Genomic DNA, 26,095 nt, shown 5'->3' on the forward strand with positions numbered 1-26,095 from the left:
TCTGCTACTGTGTAGTGAGACATTTTAAAACCAATATTTAAAAATGTGGTTCCTGTTTCTTTGAACTTACCATCTAGCAAGGTTAACCAAATAACAATGATTAACAGCTGTAAACAAGCAAATCCTCAACATATACATGAATTTAACAATGAGAACTTAACTATCTTAAGAACTTAACAAAGCTTCCACGAGAAAGTATTTTACAAGCTGTGGCAGGAAGATGAACAAAGATTGCTTGATCAAGGTAGAAACTGAAGCAAGGATATCCAATGGGAAGATGATTGCACTAATCTGAGCAAGAATGAGAAAAATCTATGATAATGAGGTCCAATAGTCAGCATATCTACATGTATACAACCCGTATTGTTTTTTTTTTTTATCTTTGTCTCCAATTGCTACATAAATCCTCCCTTTGCCATAAACCAGCTGAACTTCAGTTATTCCCTGAACACACAGTAAGCATTTTTCCATCCTGCTTTGGTCATTTTACACCCTCTTCCTATACTCCCTCTTATCTGTTCTCATAGTTCTCGTGTCTTTGATATTTAAGATCATCCTACCTTTTAGATTCATTGCCTTTTTTTTTTTAGATTCATTGTTTTTTAAGTTTATTTATTTATTTTGAGAAAGAAGGCATGCACACGTGCAAGTGAGGGAGGAACAGAGAGAAAGGGAGAGAGAGGATTCCCCAGCAGGCTCCGTGCTCAGTGTGGAGTCCAACACAGGGCTCAATCTCACAAACCATGAGATCATGACCTGAGCCAATATCAAGATTTGGATGCATAACCAACCGACCCATCCAGGTGCCCCTAGACTCATGTTTAAATGCCATTTCCTTTATGTTGCTTCCCTATCAATACACGTTATCTCTCCATCTTCTGAAATTGGGCTAAACTGAATTACAGTGAAATTTAAAGAGGGAGGTGTTAGAGATGGGATGGTATCATGAGTATGCCAATCTTAATTAGAAGTTCAATTAGTAAATTTCTATGTGTAAAGTTCCCATTTCCTGACGTGAGGAGAGTTTGCAGTTGGAGTTCCCAGGCTCATGGAGGATGAGAAAGCAGGGATTTTGTTGCAAACGTCCTCTAAAGTGACTCAATTAATAATCAGTCAATTTCGGCCCATTTCCATGGTTAGCTGTAATCTGATCCCATAAACAACAAGCTCTTAAAACTGAAAAGATACATATTTATTAATGTTGTGAGCAAAGAGGGTAGCACACACCTACACACTCATACATGCACACAAAATCAGCCACATCACCGTATCCCTACATTTCTAGCCACCATTGCACTACGGGTGTTAACCACAGCAATAAGGCAGTAAAAACACATAAAAGGCATAAACACTAGCAAGGGAACAGGAGAACTTTCTGTATTCATAGGTAGAATGACATAAAAAAAATTTAATGAATCTATAAAATTACAATTAAAATCTGTTTTATTTCTATATAATAGCCAAAAATATGTGAAAAATCCAAAGTATGTTATATGAATAACAAAACATATAATCTACATTTCAAGATTTAAGATTTGTATATTTTATACTATGAAATACTGCAGAAAGAAATTAAATAAGATCCAAATAAGTAGAGACACATATCATGGATTGAAAGACGTTTAGTATGCTTAATTTATAAATTCAACACATTCTGAACAAAACTGCCAGGAGGCATTTTTATAAAAATTGAAGAACTGATTCTAAAATTTGTATCATGCAAAGAAGCAAGAAAAAGCACAATCATCTTGAAACAGGAGTAAATTTGGAAGACTTTCATTATCTCATTTAAAGAGATATATATAAAGGTATATTAAGATATTGTAGCACTGAAATAAGTATAGATAATTAATCAGTGAAACAGAATAGAGTTCTAGAATGGATTCACATGTATACTGTCAAATTTTTTTAATGGAGATGTCAAATCAACATCTTTGTAAAAAATATCTTTTTGGGGAAAAATGTCTTTTCAAAAATTATATTAGAATCAGTGGTTATCGGGGCACCTAGGTGTCTCAGTTGTTTGAGAGTCCAACTCTTAAATTTGGCTCAGGTCATGATCCTAGGGTTAAGGGATCAAGGACTGTGTTGGCCTCCTTGCTGAGTGTAGAGTCTGCTTGGGATTCTCTCTCTCTCTCTCTCTCTCTCTCTGCCCCTCCCCACACCTGTTCACACTTTCTCTTTTTCTCTCTCAAATAATAATTTTAAAAAAGAATCATTGATACAGGTAAAGAACTTAAGAAAATATATGTGTTGATACCTTTCATAGACATATATAAAGACTAAAGTTTTAAAGCTTCTAGCAAAAATAAGGATATCTTTCCAACCTGATATGAAGAAAAACTTTTCTTGAAGAATACAAAAAAGCACAATAAAAGAAAACTAATTGATAAATTTGATTTCATCAAAATGAATTTTTTTTCTTATCCAAAGTTGTCACTAAAATGAGAGAAGTCATAACTAGGAGATTATTAGCAATATATCTATCAACGGACTGATTTCCAGAGTAAATAAAGAATTCCAATATCTTAGTAAAAAAAATTAATATGGCAAACCATGAATAAACACTACACAAAGAAGTCACAAGGATAGTCAATGAGCACAGGAAGGGGTGCTCAAAATCATTATTCACCAAGTAAATGCAATTTAAAATCACAATAAAATACTACTCACATCTAGCAAATGGTTAAGAGAAAGAATGATGTCAATATTGATGAGAATGTGAAACTCCCAGAAATGTAGAACATCACTGGTGGTAGAATAAAATGATAAAACTAACTTTGAAAAACTGATCAGCAATTTTTTCTTTAATTTTTTAACATTTATTTATGATCAGCATTTTCTAATAAAGTTAAACATATGCTCACTCTATGACCCAGAAATTCCATTCGGAGGTCTTCCTAAAAACAAACAAACAAACAAACAAACACTAAAATCATAAGCCCACAAAAAGACTGGAACAATCAATGTTCATTGCAGCTTTATTGATTTAAAAAGTTTTCTGTAATCTTGTAACAATTCAATGTCCATCCACAGGTGAAGGACTAAACACACTGTCATCTATTTGCACATTTATTTCCACAGAAATAAAATGAATAAAACATATGTATCATGGAGAATCTCAAGAACATTATGTTGAATCAAAAAAGATGGACATGGGGCGCCTGGGTGGCGCAGTCGGTTAAGCGTCCGACTTCAGCCAGGTCACGATCTCGCGGTCCGGGAGTTCGAGCCCCGCGTCAGGCTCTGGGCTGATGGCTCAGAGCCTGGAGCCTGTTTCCGATTCTGTGTCTCCCTCTCTCTCTGCCCCTCCCCCGTTCATGCTCTGTCTCTCTCTGTCTTAAAAATAAATAAACGTTGGAAAAAAAAAATTAAAAAAAAAAAAAAAAGATGGACACATCTGAGAATATACTGTATGGTTTAATTTTTAGGAAATGCTAGAGGCAAAATCATTTTACAATGACAAATCTTTACAATAGTTGGCTCGAGTTGGCAGGGATTGGTTTAAAAGAAGCATAAGGATACTTTCTGCCATGGGAAAATGTTCTATATCTTGATTGGGTAGCTGTAACTAGTTATAAGTGTATATATTTGTCAAAACATCAAACTCTACCATTAAAATCTGTTCATTTCATGGTGTGTCAATACTAATTGAATAACAAAAATTATTTTAAAAAACTAACAAATCGGACAATCTTATACCTCTGCCTAAAACCATTCAATGGCCCTCGCTGCTTTCAGAAGAAAGTGCAATTCTGAGCTAGACCACTGAAGACAAAGAATGGCCCCCAAATCTTTCTGGCCTAATTTCAAGGCATTTTTTCATTTTCCTTCAATGACAAGACAAAATGCCATTCGGTGTTATAATGTACATCTCAAGACGGGGTCCTCAAAATACTCTTCTCCAAGCACTATCTATCCATTCCCTACTTACTCTTTCAAGCTATTTCAAATTCTATTCCTCTGGGGAACTTTTCTTGACCTCTAAGTCTAGGCGCATGTCTCTCGATGTTATTTTAGTATCAGAAACTCATTCATAGCTCATTGTTACTATAGTTAAATAATCATTTCTTTAGTATTTGCTTTCTCTACTAACTTTCAGGCCAGTTGGAACAGAGACCCCACACCTTTTCTTACTATATTTTAAATTATGGAGTAATACACAAATATAATCTAAATTAAAAACATATTCAATAATACACATTTCCATTTCACAGACTCTGACTCATGGAAAAGGCTCAGTGAAAATGTCATGAAAACTAATGATACTGACAACATGTTTGGCAACGTGTTCTGAGGCATGACTAATTAGGAAAAAAAAACAAATATGAGGGCAAGGAGTTGGGGAGGATCAAGCTACTGTCTGTAATCACTAATGGGATAAACATTAATAAATAGAAATTGTTGAAATCAAGTTCCTAGAAAGGATTCATGGAAGCATTTCCTGGGAAACTGTTTACACTTATTCTTGGAAGTCAGAATTGGAAACCAGTTGGCAGACAGATGATTAGCAGCTTCCGGAATTACAGTTGTGCAGGCTGCAGAAGCCGGGACCTAAACCCCTAGGTTCAAAATCCGAGGTGCCGAGCATCTCTGTCAAAGGACGCAGCAGGAGGAAGCCAGATAAGTGCCAGCTGGTCTCTGTCCATTATGTGCAGTAGGATTAACTTGGTGAGAACTGGAAGATCACGATTCACTATACTCTACGGAAGTATAGAAAGAAGAAAGTCTGTGCTCTGGGAAATTTAGTATGTGCCAGAGACATGGAATAGAGAAGGGGGTAGTTTCCTGAATGGTCGTGGCAAGACATCAACTCAGGAGTTATGTTTCTTGTAGAATATTACAGGTTTCTTACCTTGGCTATCAGCGTGAAATGGGATATTGTTATAACTTCAAGTGTAATTGTGGTGTTGCAAGTTTGCTATCCTCACCGTTGAATTTTGCTCTTTTTGAGCACTTCATAATATTGCTATCTATTCACAGTCAATCAGTCTTTGAGTTTTTTTTTTTAAGTGTTTATTTATTTTTGAGAGAGAGAGACACAGAGCACAAGCTAGGAGGGGCAGAGACAGAGGGAGACACAGAATCCAAAGCAGGCTCCAGGCTCCGAGCTGTCAGCACAGAGTCCGATGCGGGACTCGAACCCACAAACCGTGAGATCGTGACCTGAGCTGAAGTCGGTCACTCAACGACTGAGCCACCCAGGCGCCCCAAGGGTTTTTTTTTTAAATATATAAGTTTGCTTGTTTATTAATGTTCGTAGGTAGAATAACAGTTCCTCAAATACACCCATATTCTAAATCTTGGAATTTGTGAATATGTTACTTGATGTGGAAAAGGTTAGTAAGGTAGCAGATGGAATTAAAGTTGCTAATCAGTTGACCTTAAAATAGGGACATTGCCAGATAGGCATGACATAATCTTAAGCATCCTGAAAAATAGAAGAGAGAGGCAGAAGAGTAGGTGGGAGTGAGGCAGAGTAAGATCGACTTGACCCTCATTGCTGTATCTGAAGACGGAGGAAGGAGAAAATGGGCTAAGGAATGCATCTGGCCACCAGAAACTGAAAATGGCAAGAAAGTAGATATTCCCATAGAGCCTCTGGAAAGGAATGCGGCTCTGCCAGCATAGTGATTTTAGCCCAGTGAGATTGTACCTGACTTCTCACCTATGGGACTATAAGATAATAAATGAGTATTATTTATTCCACGAATTTGATGTAGTTTGCTTTGGCAATAACAGAAAAACTAAGACACTAGTATATTTCTGAAAACCAGAAAAATTTCCACTACTACATCTAAAATCTGGAGCCATTAACAGAGGAGACATTTGGCTTCAGCTTGGCCAAAAAAGTTTTGGCTGCTCCCCATGACTGCTCTGCCCTTGCTTATGTTTTGGGGTAAAAATTGAATTCTTTCTCTTGGTTGAAGATTATGGGCATGATAACAACTTGGATCGTTAAAATTCACGAGCAGGACCGTTTACAGAGGAGTTTGCTGATTTTAAATTTTATAACGCGACGGACGATGAATTTGTTCCCCCAAACCTTCTTTCATTATGCCTTTATGTGTTCCTCTAGCCATGTAAGTGTCATGACTATTTCCTAAACATGATGGGGGAGGAGGGGAGAAGATGAGGAAGAGAGGGAGCATATAAGGGAAGACAGGATCCGAGAGAATGCATGGAATAAAGCAATTCTACTAATAACTCTACAGTAATCTGCTGTGTCATCTAGTAAAATTCTATCTGGCTCTTCTCTCAGTTTCCTCCCCTATAGAGTAAGTAGGTTGAATGTGATGAACCCCACAGCTCCTTTTACATTCGGATTTTATTATGTAGGTAGGAAAGGAGGAAGTAAATAGAGCATGGTGAGATATACTGAGATCAACTTAGCAGACTGGGTGTTTTCCAAGCTTCGAGTACCCTGCAATCCATGTTTGAAGACCATATCAAATAAAAATAGGAAAAGAAATATTTAAACATTGCTTGTTCTGTATGAATATAATGTCTCTGGTTGCTATCGTGCTGTCTATGGTAGTATGTTATGCTATCTGTGTTATCTACTACATAGTCAGTATCTATGTTACATGTTAGCACCTTACATTTATAACACTTGGATGTAGGAGAGAATCTGGTACAAATAAAGAATATCTCATTTCATTTCAATATGCAGCGGGAACAATCATTTTCAATGATAATAACGGTTTCATGTATAGAGTTAGATTCACTGTGTATGTTGGCAAAGAACCCAGGTGCAAGTTCACACCTGCTGAGCCTAGTTCCTTCCCAGCTAGGTTTGTTCCCATCTAAGTTGATCTTATACAAATGGAGATAATTTGAGCAGATTGAAAACAGTAATTGGAGTACAGGGATTTAGTCAATTAAAAAAAAAATATGTGACATACCTTCACTGTGATTAGCTAAAGCTCATAGGTGCTCTTTTCTGAAATTTTACACCCACACCCTAGTCTTTCATTTGAATAACCTGCATGCACAGCCTCATCGTGTAAATCTAAATTTTGTTCACACATTCTTCAAATTTCTCTGATGCATAATGTCTCTATGATGTCTTTTTATGCATGGTCTATATTTATTGTCTGAACAAGACATTCAAATCTCTGGAGATATCATTGAGAAAAAGGCTGTACCTAGAAACTGTTGGCATCCAAGGAAGTCCTGCTTCAACAGGAGAAAATACCCAAGCCCAACCAAAATTAGCGCACAGCCTTTAAGAGATTTCCAACGGCCATTGCCAGCAGTAATGATAACACGATTCCTACTTGACACATCACTAATAAATAACAACATTGACAGCAGATTTGGACAGCAGAAAAAAGAGTTTATTAAAATAAGATCATTTGACTTTTCTTCTATTTTTGAGAGAAATGCAAAACCATAAATTCTATCAACAATGCAATTTGAATTACTAATTAATCTTGTAGTCTGACAGGGTTCTTCTATCAGCCGGTGTTTGAGAGCAGGCAAGGTAAAGTTGGTGGCAATCAGGGAATATTAGATGCTTTCAAATGGAGAAAATTAAGACAATAGATAATCTTATCACAGAATCTGCCTGTTTCAAATGGATTTGGCTCTTTGACACACTAATCAGTAGAAGCCAGATCTACAGAGTGCGCATTACAAGATGGACGGAAACTTCTCAAAGGAAAATAGATTGGCGACAGAAACTGGATCCATAGCTCAGGGAGGGGAAACCACAGACTCTATAACCCAGAGGTCTGAAGCCACTGGACCCACAGCCCACAGACCCAGGGTAAGCAGTCCAGCAGGGGCTGCAGAACGTGGAGGTCCTCGGGCGGGAGCAGGACGTCTGGCAGGGGCTGGACACCACGCAGGACGTCCGGCAGCTGGTGGGCTCACAGCAGGTCTCCTGACAGCCGCTGTAGAGGGAGGAGCCCAGCTGGCAGGTGCTGGGAGAGCAGAGGTCAGTGCGGTAGACCAGGTTGCTGGGGGAGGAAGAGCCACAGGAGGAGCTTGGGTAGCGCAGGTAGCCCCCAAGGGAGCGGGAGGAGAAGTTTCCAGAGCAGCAGCTGTAGGCCATGTTGAAGGGAGATGTGAGTTCAGCTGAGTTACAGTGAGAAGTTTCTGAGGTTGAATGTTGCCTCCTAGACTGGGGCATTTATATACCCTCAGCAGCAGGTGTGGTGGCCTACATGGTCATCCTTTACGTATTTGTGCGTCTTCATTTGCATATGTGTAACTCAGAAATCTCTGTAATTGCAGTTGGATAGTCTCCCACCTCTTGTATTTATGGGTGCTATAATTTTGGTGTTACAGCCAAAGCCAATGAACTGCTCCTAGGTCAGAAATACCGTGACCGTTTGACATTAATGATCATCCCATCTAAGCCAGGAAAGTCTTTCCTTTCCTCTTGTCAGAATCAGAATCTTCAGGTATTTTGTTTCCGGCAATAATGGGCACATACTTTTCTCAAATGGTAGGAAATAAAATATAACTATTTTCCTTCTTTGTCAATTGATCAGAGGCATAGTTTTGGCTTTAGTAGGAACATAGTAAATACTGACCTTACTTGTCACCATGTTTTCTCATTTTCCAAAATTATTGTCCATCTATATCCACATTCTCTTACACAATATGTCTCAGATCCAATGGAAGGGGGAAAAGATGCCAGCCAATCATTGACTGTTAAAGGCACAGAGAGAAGCCTGGACATTTATTTGGAGACATGGCTACAGTGAGGGACAGTACCAAAACAGAATTGCAAGTGGAGATCAGTGGGGGCCTTTAGGAGGAGAATCAAAGAACTAAGCAATATTTAAATGAGGGAAGAAAATAATTGGGTTTTAGATTCAATATATCTGATACGAAGCCTGTAGTCCTAATAGATTCTCATCCATACGTGTATCAGCCCTGAGAATTTCCTTCTCAGATCCCCAACTGCAGGAGGCTTAGTTGACTAAGGGCCCCATTGTGCTATGATACAGCAGAGATATTAGAGAAACTAGGTCCTGGGACACATGGGATGTCTCTGATTCCAGTTACGAGCAAAGTACACTATTAACCTATGTTACATATGCCTCTTAGACTCTCTTCTCTGTTTTCATTCTTTTTATGGCTTTATGCTTTAGCTTGGGAATTTCTTTCTACCCCATCTCCCAAATCATTCTTTTGTTCCGCTTTGTTCCCTCTCCTGATAAAACATATCAGTTAAGTTTCATAAATCAGATATACTGTAAATTTCCAATATTTCAATGAGGTTCTGTTGTGTGGCTTTTAGTTTTCTGCCAAAATTCTCAATCTTACCTTTACTTCTTTAAACGTAATCATTCCTTAATAATACCTTCCTATTTCCTATTGTTAAATTCTTCTTCACGTAATTATTTTAATGTCTGATTTTGAAATGTGGACCATGTATTTCAGATTGTGTTTTCTGGTGTTCTCTTTTGTTTGTCTTTTCTTCTCATATTCCCACAATATTTTGAGAGGTTAATAGATATATATTTGTGAAACACACACACACACACACACATCCCAGAATGATGTACCCTTTTCCAGAAAGAATTGACTAATGCTTCAGGCAGGCTTCTAGGATAAGGTCACAGCACCCTGGGTCGTTTTAATCCAATCAGTGGTTGAGATGGTTCAAACCTGGGCTTCAGTCCGTATGAAAAAGCTGTTTATTAACAATTCAATCTTACTTCTAGGAATTGGCTCTCCAAGGTCTGGGATATTTGCCATGACCTCAACTCTGGTAGATGCTGAATTCCAATATTATTTCTTAAGCCCAGTGAGTTTATGGAATTCTCTTAGCCTCTCAGTCAGTACTTTCAAAATCAACATACAATTTTAAGCAAATGGCAACTCCAGATGTAGATTCATTTCTTTTGACTTAGTTCTGGCCCATATAGTACCTCTGGGACTCTGGCATAGTTAGGTATTTTCTATTCTCATTGAGAGAAAAGTTTCAATATTTTAAGCAACATTAACTTGCTAATTATATGTAATTTTGAAAAATTTTATTTTAACAGTACTTAGGAATGATTCAAATAAGTGAGTTGCTACAGTGAAGGTGACCATTTAAAAGTCGTGTTATAGTAGTTTCAATGGTAGTAGACAACACCTACCAAATCCAGGAGATTCAAATGCTACCATTGTGGGCATCCAGCCTTTCTTTCCAACTCTGTCTGCAATTTCCATACCACGTACACACACTTTACACTGCGTTGCAATATGGCCTAAAGTGACCATGTCCTTTCATCCCTGCCTGCTTTTCTCATCCCATTTTATCTTCCCAGATCTTTTCATATTTATTTATATCTAGTGACACCCCATCCCTAACAAAAGCTGTCGTACCCTGCCTACCTCCCCTGGGTAATCATCTGTACACTCCAAAGTGTACTGATTACTGGGGTAGCTACAAAACTCTACCCGAGGATTTGGTTCACTCCATGAGGGCTTGGTGAGCCCTGTGCAGGGAATTCTCCACTAAGATTGAATTCCAGTCGTCCTGGCTTGGTAACTCGCCTGCATTGCTTTCCTTCCATTGTCTACCACACTTCGCACTCCCCTGCAGGTAATTACCAGATCGACTCCCAGAGGAACAACTTGCATTTGAATCCGTGTTCTCAGCCATTGTTTCTGGATAATTTATAGAAAAAGAAAAAAAAAACCACATACTTGGATACCTCACTGATATGCTTATTGAGAAATCTTCAATGTTGCTCTGCTGTATAAAATTTAAATTAAATGATCCCTAGGGAGAAATACCAAGAAATACCAGACAGAAATGTGCTTGATAACTGCATGTAACACATATAAGAAAAGCAGCCATGACATCTTTGTCTAATGAACATACTTTCAAGAATGCAGAATTCAAATGCTTCTAACCTATCTTGGAAAATAACCATACATTTTATGGCTATAATTAATAATACATAGTGAGTCGAGAGAATCTTTAATGAAGAAGTATGGGTTTTTGCTTATTGAACTTCTAACCTAAAAAATTAGTAAAAGAAGCATCCCCAGCATGTTAGTGACTGGTCACTTGAAGAACAGCAAGTAGGTGCCAAACGTTGTAACTCTCAACTACGGATGAGATTCTGTGGGAAACATGCCTCAAATATGAAATCCATTTTATTCAGAGTTTCATGATGGGACTCTGCTATCAAAAGATCAGAAGCCACTACAGGTACAGCCCCGAGTGATAAATTTTATGTGAAGTATTACAATTTTTAATTGTTGATAAATAAATCAGTTCAAAAAAATGTGGAAGTCTATGCTATATAAAACAAACAATATAATCTCTGGGTCCAAGGTTAAAGAATTAGCCCAAGGTTGCGGAATTGACAAATCTTTTTGAAAATTATATTAAGTTAATGTGGATGAAGATTTAGAGATTTAGAGGCAAAAGGATGAGAAGAATGCCTCTTGTTAAGAAGGATACTTGAACAAGGAACCAAGAGTAATTGAAGACAAATTCATTAACTTTTGCAATTTGCCTAATACATCTATGCTCCCTTTTAACCCACAAGTTTTATCTTCAAGATTATTTTGCTTTTTTCCAGCTTTATTGAAGTACAAGAGACAAATAAGTTATATGTATTTAAGGTGTATGATGTGATATTTAGATATAAGTCTACATTGTGAATGATTATCAAAATCAGACAATTTTTGATTTTTTGCCATTCCACATGGTTACAATTTTTGTGCATGTGGTTAAAACACTTGAGAATATCTTTCTTAGCAAATTTTAACTATATTAACATGGTATTTGTATTATTAGTAACTATAGCTACCATGTTGTACATTAGATTCTCAGAATGTATTCATCTCACATAACTAAAACCTTGCATTCTTTGACCAACATTAAGATAATTTTAAAGAGTTATGTTTAAAAGCAGAAAAAATTGTGAAGTAATAGTACCCACAGTATTGCATCAATAGGATACTTTCCCATTTGCTGACGCACAAAGCAAGGAGAAATTCCAATTTTGAAGGACGGAAAATCAAGGACTCACCAAGTAGCTGTTTGAATTGAGGTCATTTACTTCTCTACTCAGTCCTCTTCCTTCTAGAAGGTCTAGATGATGCTACTTTTAAAATGGGTACAAATTATTGAGAAAATTCAATAGTTGTTATCATTACCGTTGTGAGTATTAGAGTTTTATTAGAAAGTAAAATAAGAAAATATTGACATCAACCATGATACTACATTCTCCCGGGTCTAAAACATTATTTCACTGGTTTCATTTTATTTATTTATTTTTTAACTGACATTATTTTAACATGGAACTTAGAAAGCAGTTGGTTATACTCTAAGAATACGATAGATTATCAAACTTAAAAAACACTTTCAATTTCTAGTTCAACAATGGCAAAAAAGAACAAAACGAGAAAGAAAAAGGAGGTAATCAAACTTAACACAGAAAAAACAAGAGTGGAAAGTGGTGGGGGCACAGATTGAGTTGGAGACAGAGAGGGACAGAGACAGAGACAGAGAAAGAGAGAGAGATTCATGTACCCTGAGGCAAAGGGACTGAAAAGAAACATTTAGGCAAGAAAACGTAGGGAGGTACCTGGCTGTGCAACTACCAACATAACATTCAAACCCTGTGCCGTAAAAAGCTAAGACATTCTGAGATGGTAGAAGACCTGGATATTCATAAATGAAGATGATAAAAAAGGATAGCACACCAAAATTCATAAGGTACACTACTGTTGAAAGTTTTTGAGTATAAAGACATCAGGGTGTAACAGATCATCATTTAAGAATGCGCTAGAAAAAAAGGCTAAACTCCCTAAGCTTATATGGTTCTCTTTCCGCTGTTCCCTGCCCTCACCATAGTGGTGTGTTTTTCTTGACTGCCCGGAGAGGGACTTAGATTGATCCTCCCCGGGGTTGTTTCAACCCCGCCCTTTTGTTGTCACCCCATCTTTAGGTATGTGGCAAGGTGTCCATCAATGTCCGGTCATCTCTCTCGGTCTTTGTTTTACGTTTTCTGTCTCTCTTCATTGGACAAGAGACGCAGTGGGTAACCAGTGCTTGGTGCATCTCTCTCCATTGTTGGCATAACGAATTACCACCAAGTAATTTTGGAGCATGGGAATGAATGGTGACAAGGGGGATCTTTCAAGGAAGGCTCCATCTAGGTAGAAACTGTGCCTCCAATCCATGAACCAGAAAAAAAAAAAATTGATGTGATCTCATTCCCCACTCTTAGGAGGAAGGCATCCATCAACAAAACCAGATGTTGATACACAAGAAGCAGATGCAGGAAGCACAAGCCCGAGGAAAATCTCTCCTGGCTCTGGTGCTTTCCTCATCATGATGGGATGATCATTAATGTCATACAGTCACGGTATTTCTGACCTAGGAGCAGTTCATTGGCTTTGGCTGTAACACCAAAATTATAGCACCCATAAATACAAGAGGTGGGAGACTATCCAACTGCAATTACAGAGATTTCTGAGTTACACATATGCAAATGAAGACGCACAAATACGTAAAGGATGACCATGTAGGCCACCACACCTGCTGCTGAGGGTATATAAATGCCCCAGTCTAGGAGGCGACATTCAACCTCAGAAACTTCTCACTGTAACTCAGCTGAACTCACATCTCCCTTCAACATGGCCTACAGCTGCTGCTCTGGAAACTTCTCCTCCCGCTCCCTTGGGGGCTACCTGCGCTACCCAAGCTCCTCCTGTGGCTCTTCCTCCCCCAGCAACCTGGTCTACCGCACTGACCTCTGCTCTCCCAGCACCTGCCAGCTGGGCTCCTCCCTCTACAGCGGCTGTCAGGAGACCTGCTGTGAGCCCACCAGCTGCCGGACGTCCTGCGTGGTGTCCAGCCCCTGCCAGACGTCCTGCTCCCGCCCGAGGACCTCCACGTTCTGCAGCCCCTGCTGGACTGCTTACCCTGGGTCTGTGGGCTTTGGGTCCAGAAGCTGCTACTCACTGGGCTATGGATCCCAGGGCTTCAGACCCCTGGGTTATGGAGTCTGTGGTTTCCCTTCCCTGAGCTATGGATCCAGTTTCTGCCGCCCTAACTACTTTACCTCGAGGAGCTGTTACAGGCCGACCTGTGAATCAGGCTTCTATACATCAACTTGTTGAGGGTCCAGATGCTTTCTAGAATTGATGTCAAAGTCTCTACTTGGCACAGCCACCATTTTCATTTCCACCAATTACTACTAATCGTTTATTCCGAAATCATCAGTTTCTTGCATCATCGACTTCTGGCTGACTCTGAACTTAATGCCTATTCTCAAATTAAGTTCTAAATTCTGTACTATTGATTGAATATATGCTTCATTGAAATGCAATTGAAAATGAAAATTTTAATCTAATAAATGTATGTAATCCGGCACTCAAATATATTGTTCATCTTCTTTTTATTATTATTATTTGCTTGTAGTTGTTTGTATTTTATGGATTTGGGAGATTTAGATGAATATCAATATGACTGAAACCAAGTTTGTGAACTTACCACATGATAGATTTGAGCACATTTCTGTTGACATTGGATATGTTTCCTGTTGGGGGTAGTCATTTCCTGGAGGTCTATATTGTACATGTCTCACTGTCAGTGACATTTGCCTAAGAATAAAGGACATGCGTTTTTGCTGAAAAGGAACACAAAGAAATTGGTACATACACTAGAAATGCAGACAACAAGAATACGATGTAATTTATAAGGTGAGGCTACACATCGTCAGACACATACCTCAAAGTCTAGAATCTGAGTGTGGATTTTCAGCAGAAAGAAAAAAATGAGCTCCCAGGTCAGGTGCTATGTATGCTCTCTGTTGGTTAGCATAAGTGCCAGGGTCTCTGCCTGCCACAGGGGAAGTGTTCCCGAGCCTTGCCTATAAACATGTGTAAGATTCACAGTGATCTTAGATGGGTAGTAACTGGGTTAAGGAAGTGTGGATAACCTCCTAATGCTTCTCCAAGGTTCAACCTGAATCAGGCAAAGAGAAACACACCCAAGCAATGTTGAACAAGCATTTATGTTTATGAGGCTTAACTTCAATCTCTGTCTCCCCAAAATAAGCTGAAGTCAGAAACCTGGGTGCAGGTGGTTTACTTGGCACAAGAATCCAGGGAGCAGGTTTGGGAGATCATGGAAGGTGAAAGAATCAGAGAGGAAAATCTCGTTAAGGGACATATTTTCAGTTGTTATTACAGTGAGCAGTGGGGACCCAATCTTCCTGGGGCTTTTCAGAAATGTATACAATGACTCTTGGAATTGTCTACGCCGGGATCTGATCGATAGGTGGAAGCATTTATTCAATAGCTCCCATCTCTACCATTGGTTCGAGATTGTCCCAGATTTGTGTTAACTTCCTAGAACTTTATTCATTGTGCAAAGAAGGATTCACCGTGAGCCCCATTTGTTTTCCTGGCTGTAACCTCAGAGAAGCCCAGGTCAAGAACGAAAGATGTGCTGTGTTTGGCAGGGGAGGAACTGTCTGGGCAAAGAGGGTTGAAGTCTGCATGAAATTGTTCACCATATCTGTGCCTGGATCCGAGCGAGAGAATGAGGATATAATGGAGGACACAAAAGGTATCAGATATACCACTTCCATTTAATGTTCAAACATCCCTGTGAGAAAGATAAACATCGTCTTATAGACCTTTCCAGAGATAAGGGAATAAAAACTCCAAAGGATTAGAAGCTTGCCGAAGTTTATAAATCAAAGATCTAGCAGAATTTGATCTCCTGAAGCTCTTTTATTGTTCTTTTCTGATTTTTTTTAATATGCAACCCCTTATTTCACCAGAGTACCTCAGTACCTCTTGTGCTACAGAAATTGTTTTATATGAATAGACTTCAACTCCTATGGCATCTTGTCTCATTAGCCTCATGAGCGATATGCATAATAAAGGGTAAAACTGAAAATAAATTTAGAGTTTAGAAGAAGAACCTGTAGGAAGGATGAGCTAATTTCTTTTAAAAATATGTGTATTAACTATAATACCTAATAATACACTGAGAGAGAAATATTTGATTTCCTCTCAGGAAGATATCGCTAGAAATCCTGAGTGCTATGACAATTCAGTTTAATTACCATTATTAGTGTCACATCATGATGTTCCCTTCCTCAATACCCAACGCTATGAACAGTTAAATAGTTAAAAAAGAACAAAATAAAAGCTCCCTTACGTCTCACTTAGTATATTCAAGTTCAATACCAGCAGCTAAAAACTGGAGATAATTAGCTTCTTGTTGAAAATTAAAAAGATAAAATAAACAAGAAGAGGAAGATAATTCTTATGCAACTTGACAGATTTCTTATCTTCCCTTCGAATTCCCCAACACAAATCCTGTCACCCCCTAGAAACTTTTCTCTGAAATTAAAAAAAATAAAATCACCAAACTCTTGTGACATCTCCCAGATACTGTAAACTGTATTCCCATCTTGGTGAGTCAGGTTGAAGGAGGCAATCTGAGAAAAATCAGGGGAAAGTCCTTGAGTAGAGAAAACTAGGATTATAGATGCAGAAATAGCATAGGTGTAGGAAAAAAAAAAAGATTTAGAATCCAGCATGGCAGAGTACTTAACCCAAGCAAGAAACAAAAGAAAATTCTTTGTGTGTGCTTTGTCATGTAAAAATGATAAGCACTAATAACCTTAAAACCAGCAACACAAAAGCACAAAGATAATTAATAATACAACAGAGGTTACAGATGAGGTGAGGAAAAGCATTGATTGCCGAACTAACCTGCTGTGGGTACATATGTGACTGCTTTTAAAGTTTGTAAACTACTGCTTCCAGTTTGATTAGCAGGATACTGAAGCTTTTTTGGATACAATTAGGAGTCATTTGTTTACAGTACTTACAACTATTGCTTCTCCACAGGAATCTTACCCATCTTTGCCATGATGTTGCCCTTCCATATTTGTATTTTTTATTATTCCTGAGGCAACAACCAATGATTTTAGCTTCAGGGTTGAACTTTTTGAAAATTTTTTTTTAAGTTTATTTATTTTTGAGACAGAGAGAGACAGAGCATGAACGGGGGGAGGGTCAGAGAGAGAGGGAGACACAGAATCGGAAGCAGGCTCCAGGCTCTGAGCCATCAGCCCAGAGCCCGACACAGGGCTCGAACTCACAGACCGCGAGATCGTGACCTGAGCTGAAGTTGGATGCTTAACTGACTGAGCCACCCAGGCCCCCCAGGGTTGAACTATTTAAATGGCTTCACATTAACATTGTCAAATAGAGCATCATGAACTTTCAATAGCTTTACATCCTTGGATTCTTCACATGGTGTTGGGAGAACATTTTACTCTCACTCTTCAGGTTCTTCGGCTGGTCTAATAATTAAATTGATATGAAACAAATGAACAAGAGTAAAACAAACACAACTCTAATGGAAGAGCACATCAACAGCTATTGCTTTTGAGTGTGTGTTCTTTTCGAATGCACGAGAAAACTTAGGGTTTAACATGCGTGAAGATCATTAGCATAGTTATTCGACCTAAATAAAAATGTATGTACCCGAGTGATATGTTAACACATCTTTTGCAACTGCTAATGGTAATCATCTTTGGAAGCATTTGGTGATGCAGATTTGCCAGCAAGAACTCTAATATAGAATGAAAATAGAGTCTTACTCAAGCCCCAATTAGGACAGCTGCCCGGAAAACACAATCTTCTCTGGAAAGAAAGTGCTCCCGAGAATGAACAGTCTTTACAGGGTTATGTACTTTTTTACAATCTTGGAAAAGTTCAAAAATATTATAGACTGACAAATAGGTAGAAATCATGAGTTGTAAAATGAAGGAATGCAAGAAGTAGGAGCAATGATCGATATCTCAAGGACAAGATGGTTTTCCTTAAGGCTCCCCATTCACAAAGTAGGTATACAATGCATTATGGCGGCCATCAATCAGGCTTTTGGTTTGAACAAAGTTAATGTACAGTCAGGCTGACTTAGAAATAAGTCTAAGATGGCTTCCCTTGTATATCAGGCCTTTAGAGAATTTTTCTCTCCTCACATTATCATAAAAACTACCTTTGGGCCCCTGGTTGGCTCAGTTGAAAGAGCATGTGACTCTTGATCTTGGGGTCATGAGTTTGAGTCCCATGTTGGGTGCAGAGATTATTTACATAAAAATATAAATAAACTTGGTAAAAACTGCTACTTTACTTTGAAGTAACTACTGGTGCTTCTTCAGCAAAATTGTCTCTAACTTTTCATGTGGTCAGTGCCATTGCTGACCTCCATAGTGGATAGTAAATAGCTTCAAATTATGGTTCAGATTATATATTCACCGTCAACCTGATTTAATAACAGAAATTCTGTATTTACCTTCTTCATTGAATATGAACTTTTCATTTGAGTAATTGCTCCTAAGAATAAAATTTTGCAAAGTTTAAAGGAGAAAATGTTTCCAAACAAAACTAATAGTTGCAGATTTAACTAATATAATATGCGGTCAAACGACGGCAGCAAGGGCATGTAAATTATTCTTTATATGTGGTGTGGCAGCCTCAAGTGCATGCTCATATTTCATATACAGCTAATCAGTAATTCTCAGATTTCTCACTAACTCCACCCACTGGTAACACAGTGTATCGTATTACAGGTTGTGACCCATCAAGAGAGCCAAAGCAGTCCCGACCAGGTTAGAAAAACAAATGACCCTCCACCAAGATTTGAATGTGTGAGCTGTCCTACCATTTGTATGGGAGTGTGATTGTTTCTCAGCGATCCCTTTGCACACTGTCTTCGAAAGAAAAGCAATAATCCGATTTTATTCAAAAAGGGTGAACAACGGAAGGATAAGAAAAGGCTTGTCTTCTTTCGGATTTAACATTGGTTAAAGCAAAGACTCTGTTCACTATATATGCATCTTATACCCCACTAGCTGAAAGCATGACCAAAGTAAAGTGGAGGCCTCTCAAACCTATCTCACTTATGTGAATTCAATGATCACTCATAAGTAAAAACTCTAAGACCATGAAAAAATGAGACTGGATGCTAAGCCAGACAGAATAAACCAAGACATACCGTTACCCTGTGGGTAAGAATTTAGCTCTCTGTGCCTTCAGTAACATTGCCCTTGACTGAGAGGGTAAAAATCTGGGACAGAGGTGCTGATTCGAAGGTTGTCATCTGCCCGGATGTTTGGCTGAATGCTGAAACAGAATATTTGCATTGGCTTTGGGTTTTGTTTTGTCGTTGTTGTTTTCCAATGAGTGTTATCAACCAAACAACCGCAAAGCAGGAGCATGTTGGGACTTCACCAAACTTACAGGACTGACTCTGCTGTGCTTACCTAATAAATATTGGAATGTGTTAGATATTTAATTTAGAGACTTGGTCTCTTTTTCCCATTATTATTAAAATTTTATTTTAATTCCATCGTAGTTAACACACAGTGTTATATTAGTTTCAGATGCACAGTGTAGTGATTCAACACTTGAGACTTGATTTCTTCTATGTCAGCAGAAGGGGGTTAATGGAAGCCTCACCAAATCTAATTCACTAACGTCTAACTTACTACTGGAGAACTTCAGTCCACTTTCTCTTATATTTTAGGATACAGTTATTAGAGTAATCTTCTTTCTAAAATTATGTAGTATGTTTAATATCCTTTACAATTTATAATTATTCTGCATAAAAACATTGAAATTTCTCACTCCATACAGAACAAAAGGCCACAATTGTTTGTTTTCTTAAAAATATATGTCTAGGGGCACCTGGGTGGCTCAGTCAGTTGAGAGTCCGACTTCGACTCAGGTCATGATCTCACGGTCTGTGGGTTCGAGCCCCGCGTCGGGCTCTGTGCTGACAGCTCAGAGCCTGGAGCCTGCTTCCGATCCTGTGTCTCCCTCTCTCTCTGCCTCTCCCTCATTCTCACTTTGTCTCACTCTGTCTCTCAAAAATAAATAAACGTAAAAAAATTTTCAATAAAAAATATATGTCTAGATTTTATCATGTGAAGATATGGAGTAGACATTAAAGATGAAATCATTTATTTCAAACCAAAAAGACAGTTGATGATTTGACTTAAAAAAATGTTTATTTATTTATTTTGACAGAGAGAGAGAGTGAGCATGAGAGAAGGCGAGGGGCAGAGAGAGAGGGAGAGAGAATCCCAAGCAGGCTCTGCACTGTCTGCATAGAGCCTGACATGGGGCTCGAACTCACACCCTGTGAGACCATGACCCGAGCTGAAATCAAGAGTCTGATGCTTACTCAAGCCATCCAGGTGCCCTGATGACTTTACTTGCTAAAGTAAAAAAATTTTAAATGATAAACACAAATATCAGAAATATCCATTCAGATGTTTAAAAGTAGTTTTGAAGACACAGAGTAAACAAGTAATATGAAAATCTTATATGTGAAGGTCATATAATATATTTTTATTTAAACTTACATTTTTCCATTTTGTAAAATTTGAAACAAATGCACTAGAAGAAATAACTAGTTGATATTAAGAAAGAAACATGCCTCAGTACTACATCTATATAACTACAAGAAAACTGCTTCAACATCTTTCTTCAATGAATGTATTTTCCAATTACTGGAATTCAAGTTATTTCTAATCCATAATAGGTAACAATATAAGTCAAATTTGTAAGCTAATGATAGGACAGGAGATCAATAGGTCGCATGGATCTTGATATAGTAGTTATTTCGTTAAATTTCTAGACATAGAAGGTATTATGTTCAAACATAAGATTAGTAAAAGCCAGATCCACAGGTTGGTTGGTAAAAAGCAGACTGGCAACTTCTAGAAGAGAAGGACATTGGACGATAAAAGCTCGATCTACAACTCAGGGATGAAAAAGCATTGGGACCACACCCCATTGATTGGAAACCACTGGATCCAAAGCCCAGAAAGGGAGAGCCATAACCAAAAGATTGAAAGCCATTGGAGCCAAAGTCCAGAGACCCAGAATACGTTGTCTGGCAGGGACTGTAGAACATGGAGGTCCTTGGTCGGTAGCAGGACGTCTGGCAGGGGCTGGACACCAGGTAGGATGTCCGGAAGCCGGTGGGGTCACAGCAGGTCTCCTGACAGCCACTGTAGAGAGAGGAGCCCAGCTGGCAGCTGCTGGGAGAGCGGAGATTAGTGCTGAAGAACAGGTTGTTGGGGTAGAGAGATCCACAGGAAGATCCTGGGTAGCGCAGGAACCCCCCAAGGGACTGAGAGGAGATGTTTCCAGAGCAGCAGTTGTGGGACATGGTGACAGGAGATGTGCTTTACAGCAAGATTCTGAGTTTGAATGTCACATCTTGGACTGGGGCATTTATATACCCTTATCATTGGGTGTGCCGTTTGCATGACACATAAAAACAGGTTACCTTCTGCTTTTAATTGAATTGAAAAGATCATCACAATCAAACGCATGTAGTTTTTGTGGTTTTACAACTGGAAAGCACAGTAATGTTTGTGGCTTGAAATTCAGGTAATAGCATTGAATCTTCAAAGCTATTAGTCATCTTCCTCTACCAAAGGTCACCCAGCAGATCACTCAGAGAACTGCTTTAGAGGTAGACAGTGTCTGGGAGGAGGAAGGCTGGCTTAATTAAAAATAATTGATACCCCTTTCACAATCTGCCTCAAATTGTTGCCATCTGGATGGCAAAGTTGCTAACTAACTGATCTATTCATAGTCATTTCTTTTAAACAAAAACATACATTGATTGTTGCCAAGCAAGTTTCCTTAATGAATGGTATCATCAGGAAGCAGCAATGGTAATATGCAAGATGTATGAGGATTTTTTAAAAGTCAGATCTCAATTTGAATGGCTTCAGTGAAATATTAACTGAGATTCCCTTATTTCAGGGAACTGAGGTTTTCAGGGTTTGCTTAAAGTGTATGAAAACTAATAAGAGTCAATCTTGGGGGCGCCTGGGTGGTTCAGTCAGTTGAATGTTGGACTCTTGATTTCGGCTCAGGTCATGATCTCACAGTTCATAGGATCGAGCCCTGTGTCAGGCTCTGCACTGACAGCATGGAGCCTGCTTGGGATTCTCTCTCTCTCTCTCTCTCTCTCTCTCTCTCTCTCTGTGTCTCTCTGCCCTCCCCCACCTGCTCCCTCTCTCTCTTTCTAAATAAACTTATATATATATATATATATATATATATATATATATATATATATCAATCTTAGTTTTTCTTGTGTGTGTATGTGTGTATGTGTGTGTTTACTGTGGTATAAATTAAATATTATAAATTTCTTTATGCTATTTTGGAATGTTAGAGGTGATTCATCTAAGATTGCTGAAAAAGCATTAAAAAACCAAAACGTGGCAAAAATGCCCAATGTATTTCTATCTTTAATCAGAAGTAGTGTTGATCATTAAAAAAAAAAAAAAACAAAACTCCCCAGACTCTGGAAAATGTTCTTGTTCTAAAGAAAGTTTATAAGGTAATTGCCTTGAAGTATTGGACCAAAGGAGCCATCTTAAGGAGATTCTTCCTTGCCTCAGAAAGCAACATACATCACTTTGACTTAAATTGTTTTCAGGTGTTTCTGACAAGCATTACAAAATTTCTAAAATAATGGTCATATTTTTTCTTGTTCTATGATTCATATTCCACCTCACTGTAGTAGGGTAATGAAGATTGATACCTTGAGGAAGTAGAGAGATTGAGAAAGTTTATCTTCCTGTGGCTTCTGTGCTGTTTGATTTGTTCATTTCACCGTACAGCATTTCCCTTCCACTTCTGAACAAAAGTGTTGGAGTGAAAAAACCTCCATTTTGTGGAAGTAAGAATGTAAAAAAATTCCCTAATACGTGACTTATAGAATATTCTTCCACAGAAACAGCTTATATAAGAGCAGATGACATCCAAAAGCAAATTCGATTTAGGTGAGTTGAATACACGGATGTTTTGGTGTTCCATATTTTTGTTTTTGTTTTTATTTTTGTTTTTGAGACAGAGAGAGAAAGATTGTCAGTGGGGGAGAGGGGCAGATGGAGAGAGAGAATCTTAAGAAGTCTCCACGCTCAGCATAGAGCCTGCCACAAGGCTCGTTCTCACAACTCTGGGATCATGACCTGAGCTGAAATCAGGAGTTGGATGCTCAACTGACTGAGTCACCCAGGCACCCCAATGTTCAATATTTCATACACAAATAAAATAGGAAGGTTTGGAATATAGTAGAATGCTTTCTGCTATTCATAATTAAGAAGACTAATAAATAAGATTTGCTTATTTTAGAAAGAGGACAAACTATGTTGGGTAATATATGAAACATTCTTGAAAACCAATTCATCTACTCAAAAAGTTCAGACCCATGAAGTCTATAATTTGGAAGGGAGTTTAACAATTATCTCCAGTCCTCTACCAGGTTGGATTCCTATTGACAACATCCTGATAAGCTATTCCCAGTGCCCTCAAGATGGAAATCTCATTACCTACAACAGTGGCTTGTCTTAGATTTTTAGCTGAATCTTACCTTAAAGCTTCCACCTAGTAATCTCAGTTCTTTCTAGAATGAGTCTCAGCTCATTTCCACTCGACAACATTTCAGTTTTTGAAGATGGGCATCCTAGGAGGTTTGCCCATTCCCACAGGATATTTTAAGCCATTTCCTGTAACCATGCACTACTCCACTTGCAGTCAATGATGACCTTGGCCGGAGAGTCTAGAAAGATACTAAAGATACTAATTCTCTGGGCAGAATCAAAGGCATTCATTCTGAATTTCACATTATCGTCTTTTCTGATTTCCCCCACCCCATTTCAATTTATAAAAGTCATTTGTAACTATGAATTCTTCAAACATTTGTTATTTCTTTGAAGTCTACATAGGGTAGACACTTTCCTAATTTCTTGATTTCCTTTACCTTCTATAGTAAAATTCCGACCCTATGAGAGGAAACTACGAGACTAAAAGACCCATTTCTTTTATGTGTAGTGCTTATTCTCTCGTTTTCAGTCACATCAACACCACCAAAAAATTACTTAAACTTTATAGGGATGAAGAGTTTTTGACAATTTATCAGTGACTCTAACAGGAAGCAAGTCAACTTCAGGGCAAGGATTCCCCGACTTCAGTATTTTTACAATGTAATCTTCAAAGTACTCCTGCAGATATTAGACCCCCTATTTTTAAATCAAATACTTATACACACAAAAGCAGCTTGGGCACTTGTGTTGTAGGAAAACCAAAATCCAAATGTGTAGGATATTCATTTAGCTTTTCCATCAATTAAGAGTGCATAGGGGTTTATTTCTTCTATAAGGGCCACAAGATTTGGGAGAGGAAACAGAGAGTATGGATATTTTTGTTGTTGTTATTCTCAATTGGGTTCCTAAACTTGGAACAAAATAAATATCCCCTCCAGCCTACAAAGCACTTTTTTGAGAACTTTAAACATGGCAAATTTCTCACTGTGTTACCCATTCGATACAATATCTTGAGGGGTAGATGAATAAAACACCAATCTTAAAGGGACACTTACCATACAATTACATTCATCTACCCAAGCCAGGTGAATGAGAGGTGACATTTTTACCTCATGAACAATCGCTTTGAAAAACTAATGAGATTCTTTCATTTAAAAGTCTGTGTTCATAAAAAAGGGCTTTGATGGTTAATGGATTTCATTTTGACTGGAGCCTAATTAAGCATTCTTATTAAAAAGGGCACATGCTACTACCCCATTGCTAGGGTATATAATAAGGTTCCAGTAGAAGGTAACAGTCACGCTCACCAAACCTCTCTGCAACTCAGCTGAACTCAGAACTCCCAACATGCACTACAACCGCAGTTCTGGAAGCTTCTCCTCCAGCTCTCTTGGAGGTTACCTGGGGCACCCCGTTTCCACCTATGACTCTTTCTACCCCAGCAATGCAGTCTACTCTCCCAGCACCTGCCAGCTGGGCTCCTCTCTCTTTGGTGGCTGCCAGGAGACCTACTGTGAGCCCACCAGCTGCTGGACATCCTGTACCGGGGCCAGATCCTACCAGACATCCTGCTTCCGTCCAAAGAATTCCATCTTCTTCGGACCCTGCCAAACAAATTACACTGGATCTCTGGGATGTGGAAACATTGGCCTTGGGTCTTTTGGTTATGGGAGCACTGGTCTCCAATCTCTGGGCTGTGGGTCCAGCTTCTGTCGTCCAACTTTTTTTTCTTCCAGGAGTAGCCAGTCAACTTGTAACCAACCAGCTTTTAGCTCTCGCTTTTTTAGGTCAGCTTACTGAATATCCCCCATTATCTCATGGTTATGTCTGTATCTTATGAAATGTTAACATGCAGCTTGTCCAATATCTGCAATCACTGACCATCTCCTTCAGCAGGACTTGCCATCACAGTCCTCCCAGAAGTGTGTGATTCACTGTGGACAAAGTGACCTTTTTTTCTAAATCAGACATATGAGATATATGTTGAAATTTCATTCTTATGTCAATGCCCCGAATCCCTTCTGCTACTTTCTTTCTAAGATTTTTCTCTTATTGTTATCTTAGAATTCTTTCACTTAAATTTCAAATAGAATTGGCATTTAAACAATTTTTAACGTTTATTTTTGAGAGAGAGAGAGAGAGAGAGAATGTGAGCAGAGGAGGTACAGAGAGAGAGGATGACACAGAGCTCGAAGCAGGCTCAGGCTCTGAGCTGTCAGCACAGAGCCCGACACGGGACTCAAACTCACAGACTCATGGACCATGAGATCACGACCCGAGCCGAAGTCAGCCGCCCAACCGACTGAGCCACCCAGGCATCCCTAGAATTGGCATTTAAAATAAACTTTTTTTCTACCATGAATTATGGCATTCCATTTTTTTTATTCATATGGTACATATATTGAATGCATCCCACACCTTTGACTGTCTTCATTAGGAAAGCATGTTTTTGTTTTGTTTTGTATTATCTGTTTCATATGACATAAGTTACTCAATAGGAAACAAGAAATTTAAAGCACAATTCAAATACATGTCATATGTTGCATGTTAAAAGGTTTATTTCCCCTGGTAGGTGGATTTGTTCACCTGATTGCTTTAGAGAATTATTTTAGTTAGGCATTCGTTGAAAAAATATTTATTGATTTCTGATTATAGACAAGACATTGTTCTGAACAAAGGCCTAAATTCCCTGCCTTCATGAAGTTCACACACATACAATTCTAACTCAC

General features: G+C 38.5%; 4 protein-coding genes across 4 annotated transcripts; 2 read left to right on the forward strand and 2 right to left on the reverse strand.

Moving 5' to 3' along the window:
- Positions 1 to 7,657: 7,657 nt before the first annotated feature.
- Positions 7,658 to 8,110, reverse strand: LOC124527107 (keratin-associated protein 13-1-like). Its single transcript, XM_047100376.1, has one exon. The coding sequence runs from the start codon at positions 8,057 to 8,059 to the stop codon at positions 7,658 to 7,660; it is 402 nt and encodes a 133-aa protein (XP_046956332.1). The 5' UTR covers positions 8,060 to 8,110.
- A 5,447-nt stretch (positions 8,111 to 13,557) lies between these two features.
- LOC124527089 (keratin-associated protein 13-1-like) lies at positions 13,558 to 14,094 on the forward strand. Its single transcript, XM_047100351.1, has one exon. It carries the CDS (start codon positions 13,609 to 13,611, stop codon positions 14,092 to 14,094), a length of 486 nt encoding a protein of 161 aa, XP_046956307.1. The 5' UTR covers positions 13,558 to 13,608.
- A 6,586-nt stretch (positions 14,095 to 20,680) lies between these two features.
- Positions 20,681 to 21,196, reverse strand: LOC124525894 (keratin-associated protein 13-1-like). Its single transcript, XM_047098510.1, has one exon. It carries the CDS (start codon positions 21,185 to 21,187, stop codon positions 20,681 to 20,683), a length of 507 nt encoding a protein of 168 aa, XP_046954466.1. The 5' UTR covers positions 21,188 to 21,196.
- Positions 21,197 to 24,701: 3,505 nt separating this feature from the next.
- Positions 24,702 to 25,166, forward strand: LOC124525966 (keratin-associated protein 15-1). The gene has a single exon (XM_047098634.1). It carries the CDS (start codon positions 24,714 to 24,716, stop codon positions 25,164 to 25,166), a length of 453 nt encoding a protein of 150 aa, XP_046954590.1. The 5' UTR covers positions 24,702 to 24,713.
- The last annotated feature ends 929 nt before the right edge of the window (positions 25,167 to 26,095 follow it).

The sequence above is a fragment of the Lynx rufus genome, unplaced genomic scaffold, assembly GCF_022079265.1.
Source record: "Lynx rufus isolate CCGP_SWC_20201006 ecotype Redwood Valley unplaced genomic scaffold, mLynRuf1.p SCAF_5, whole genome shotgun sequence".
In the NCBI taxonomy this organism is placed as follows: domain Eukaryota; kingdom Metazoa; phylum Chordata; class Mammalia; order Carnivora; family Felidae; genus Lynx; species Lynx rufus.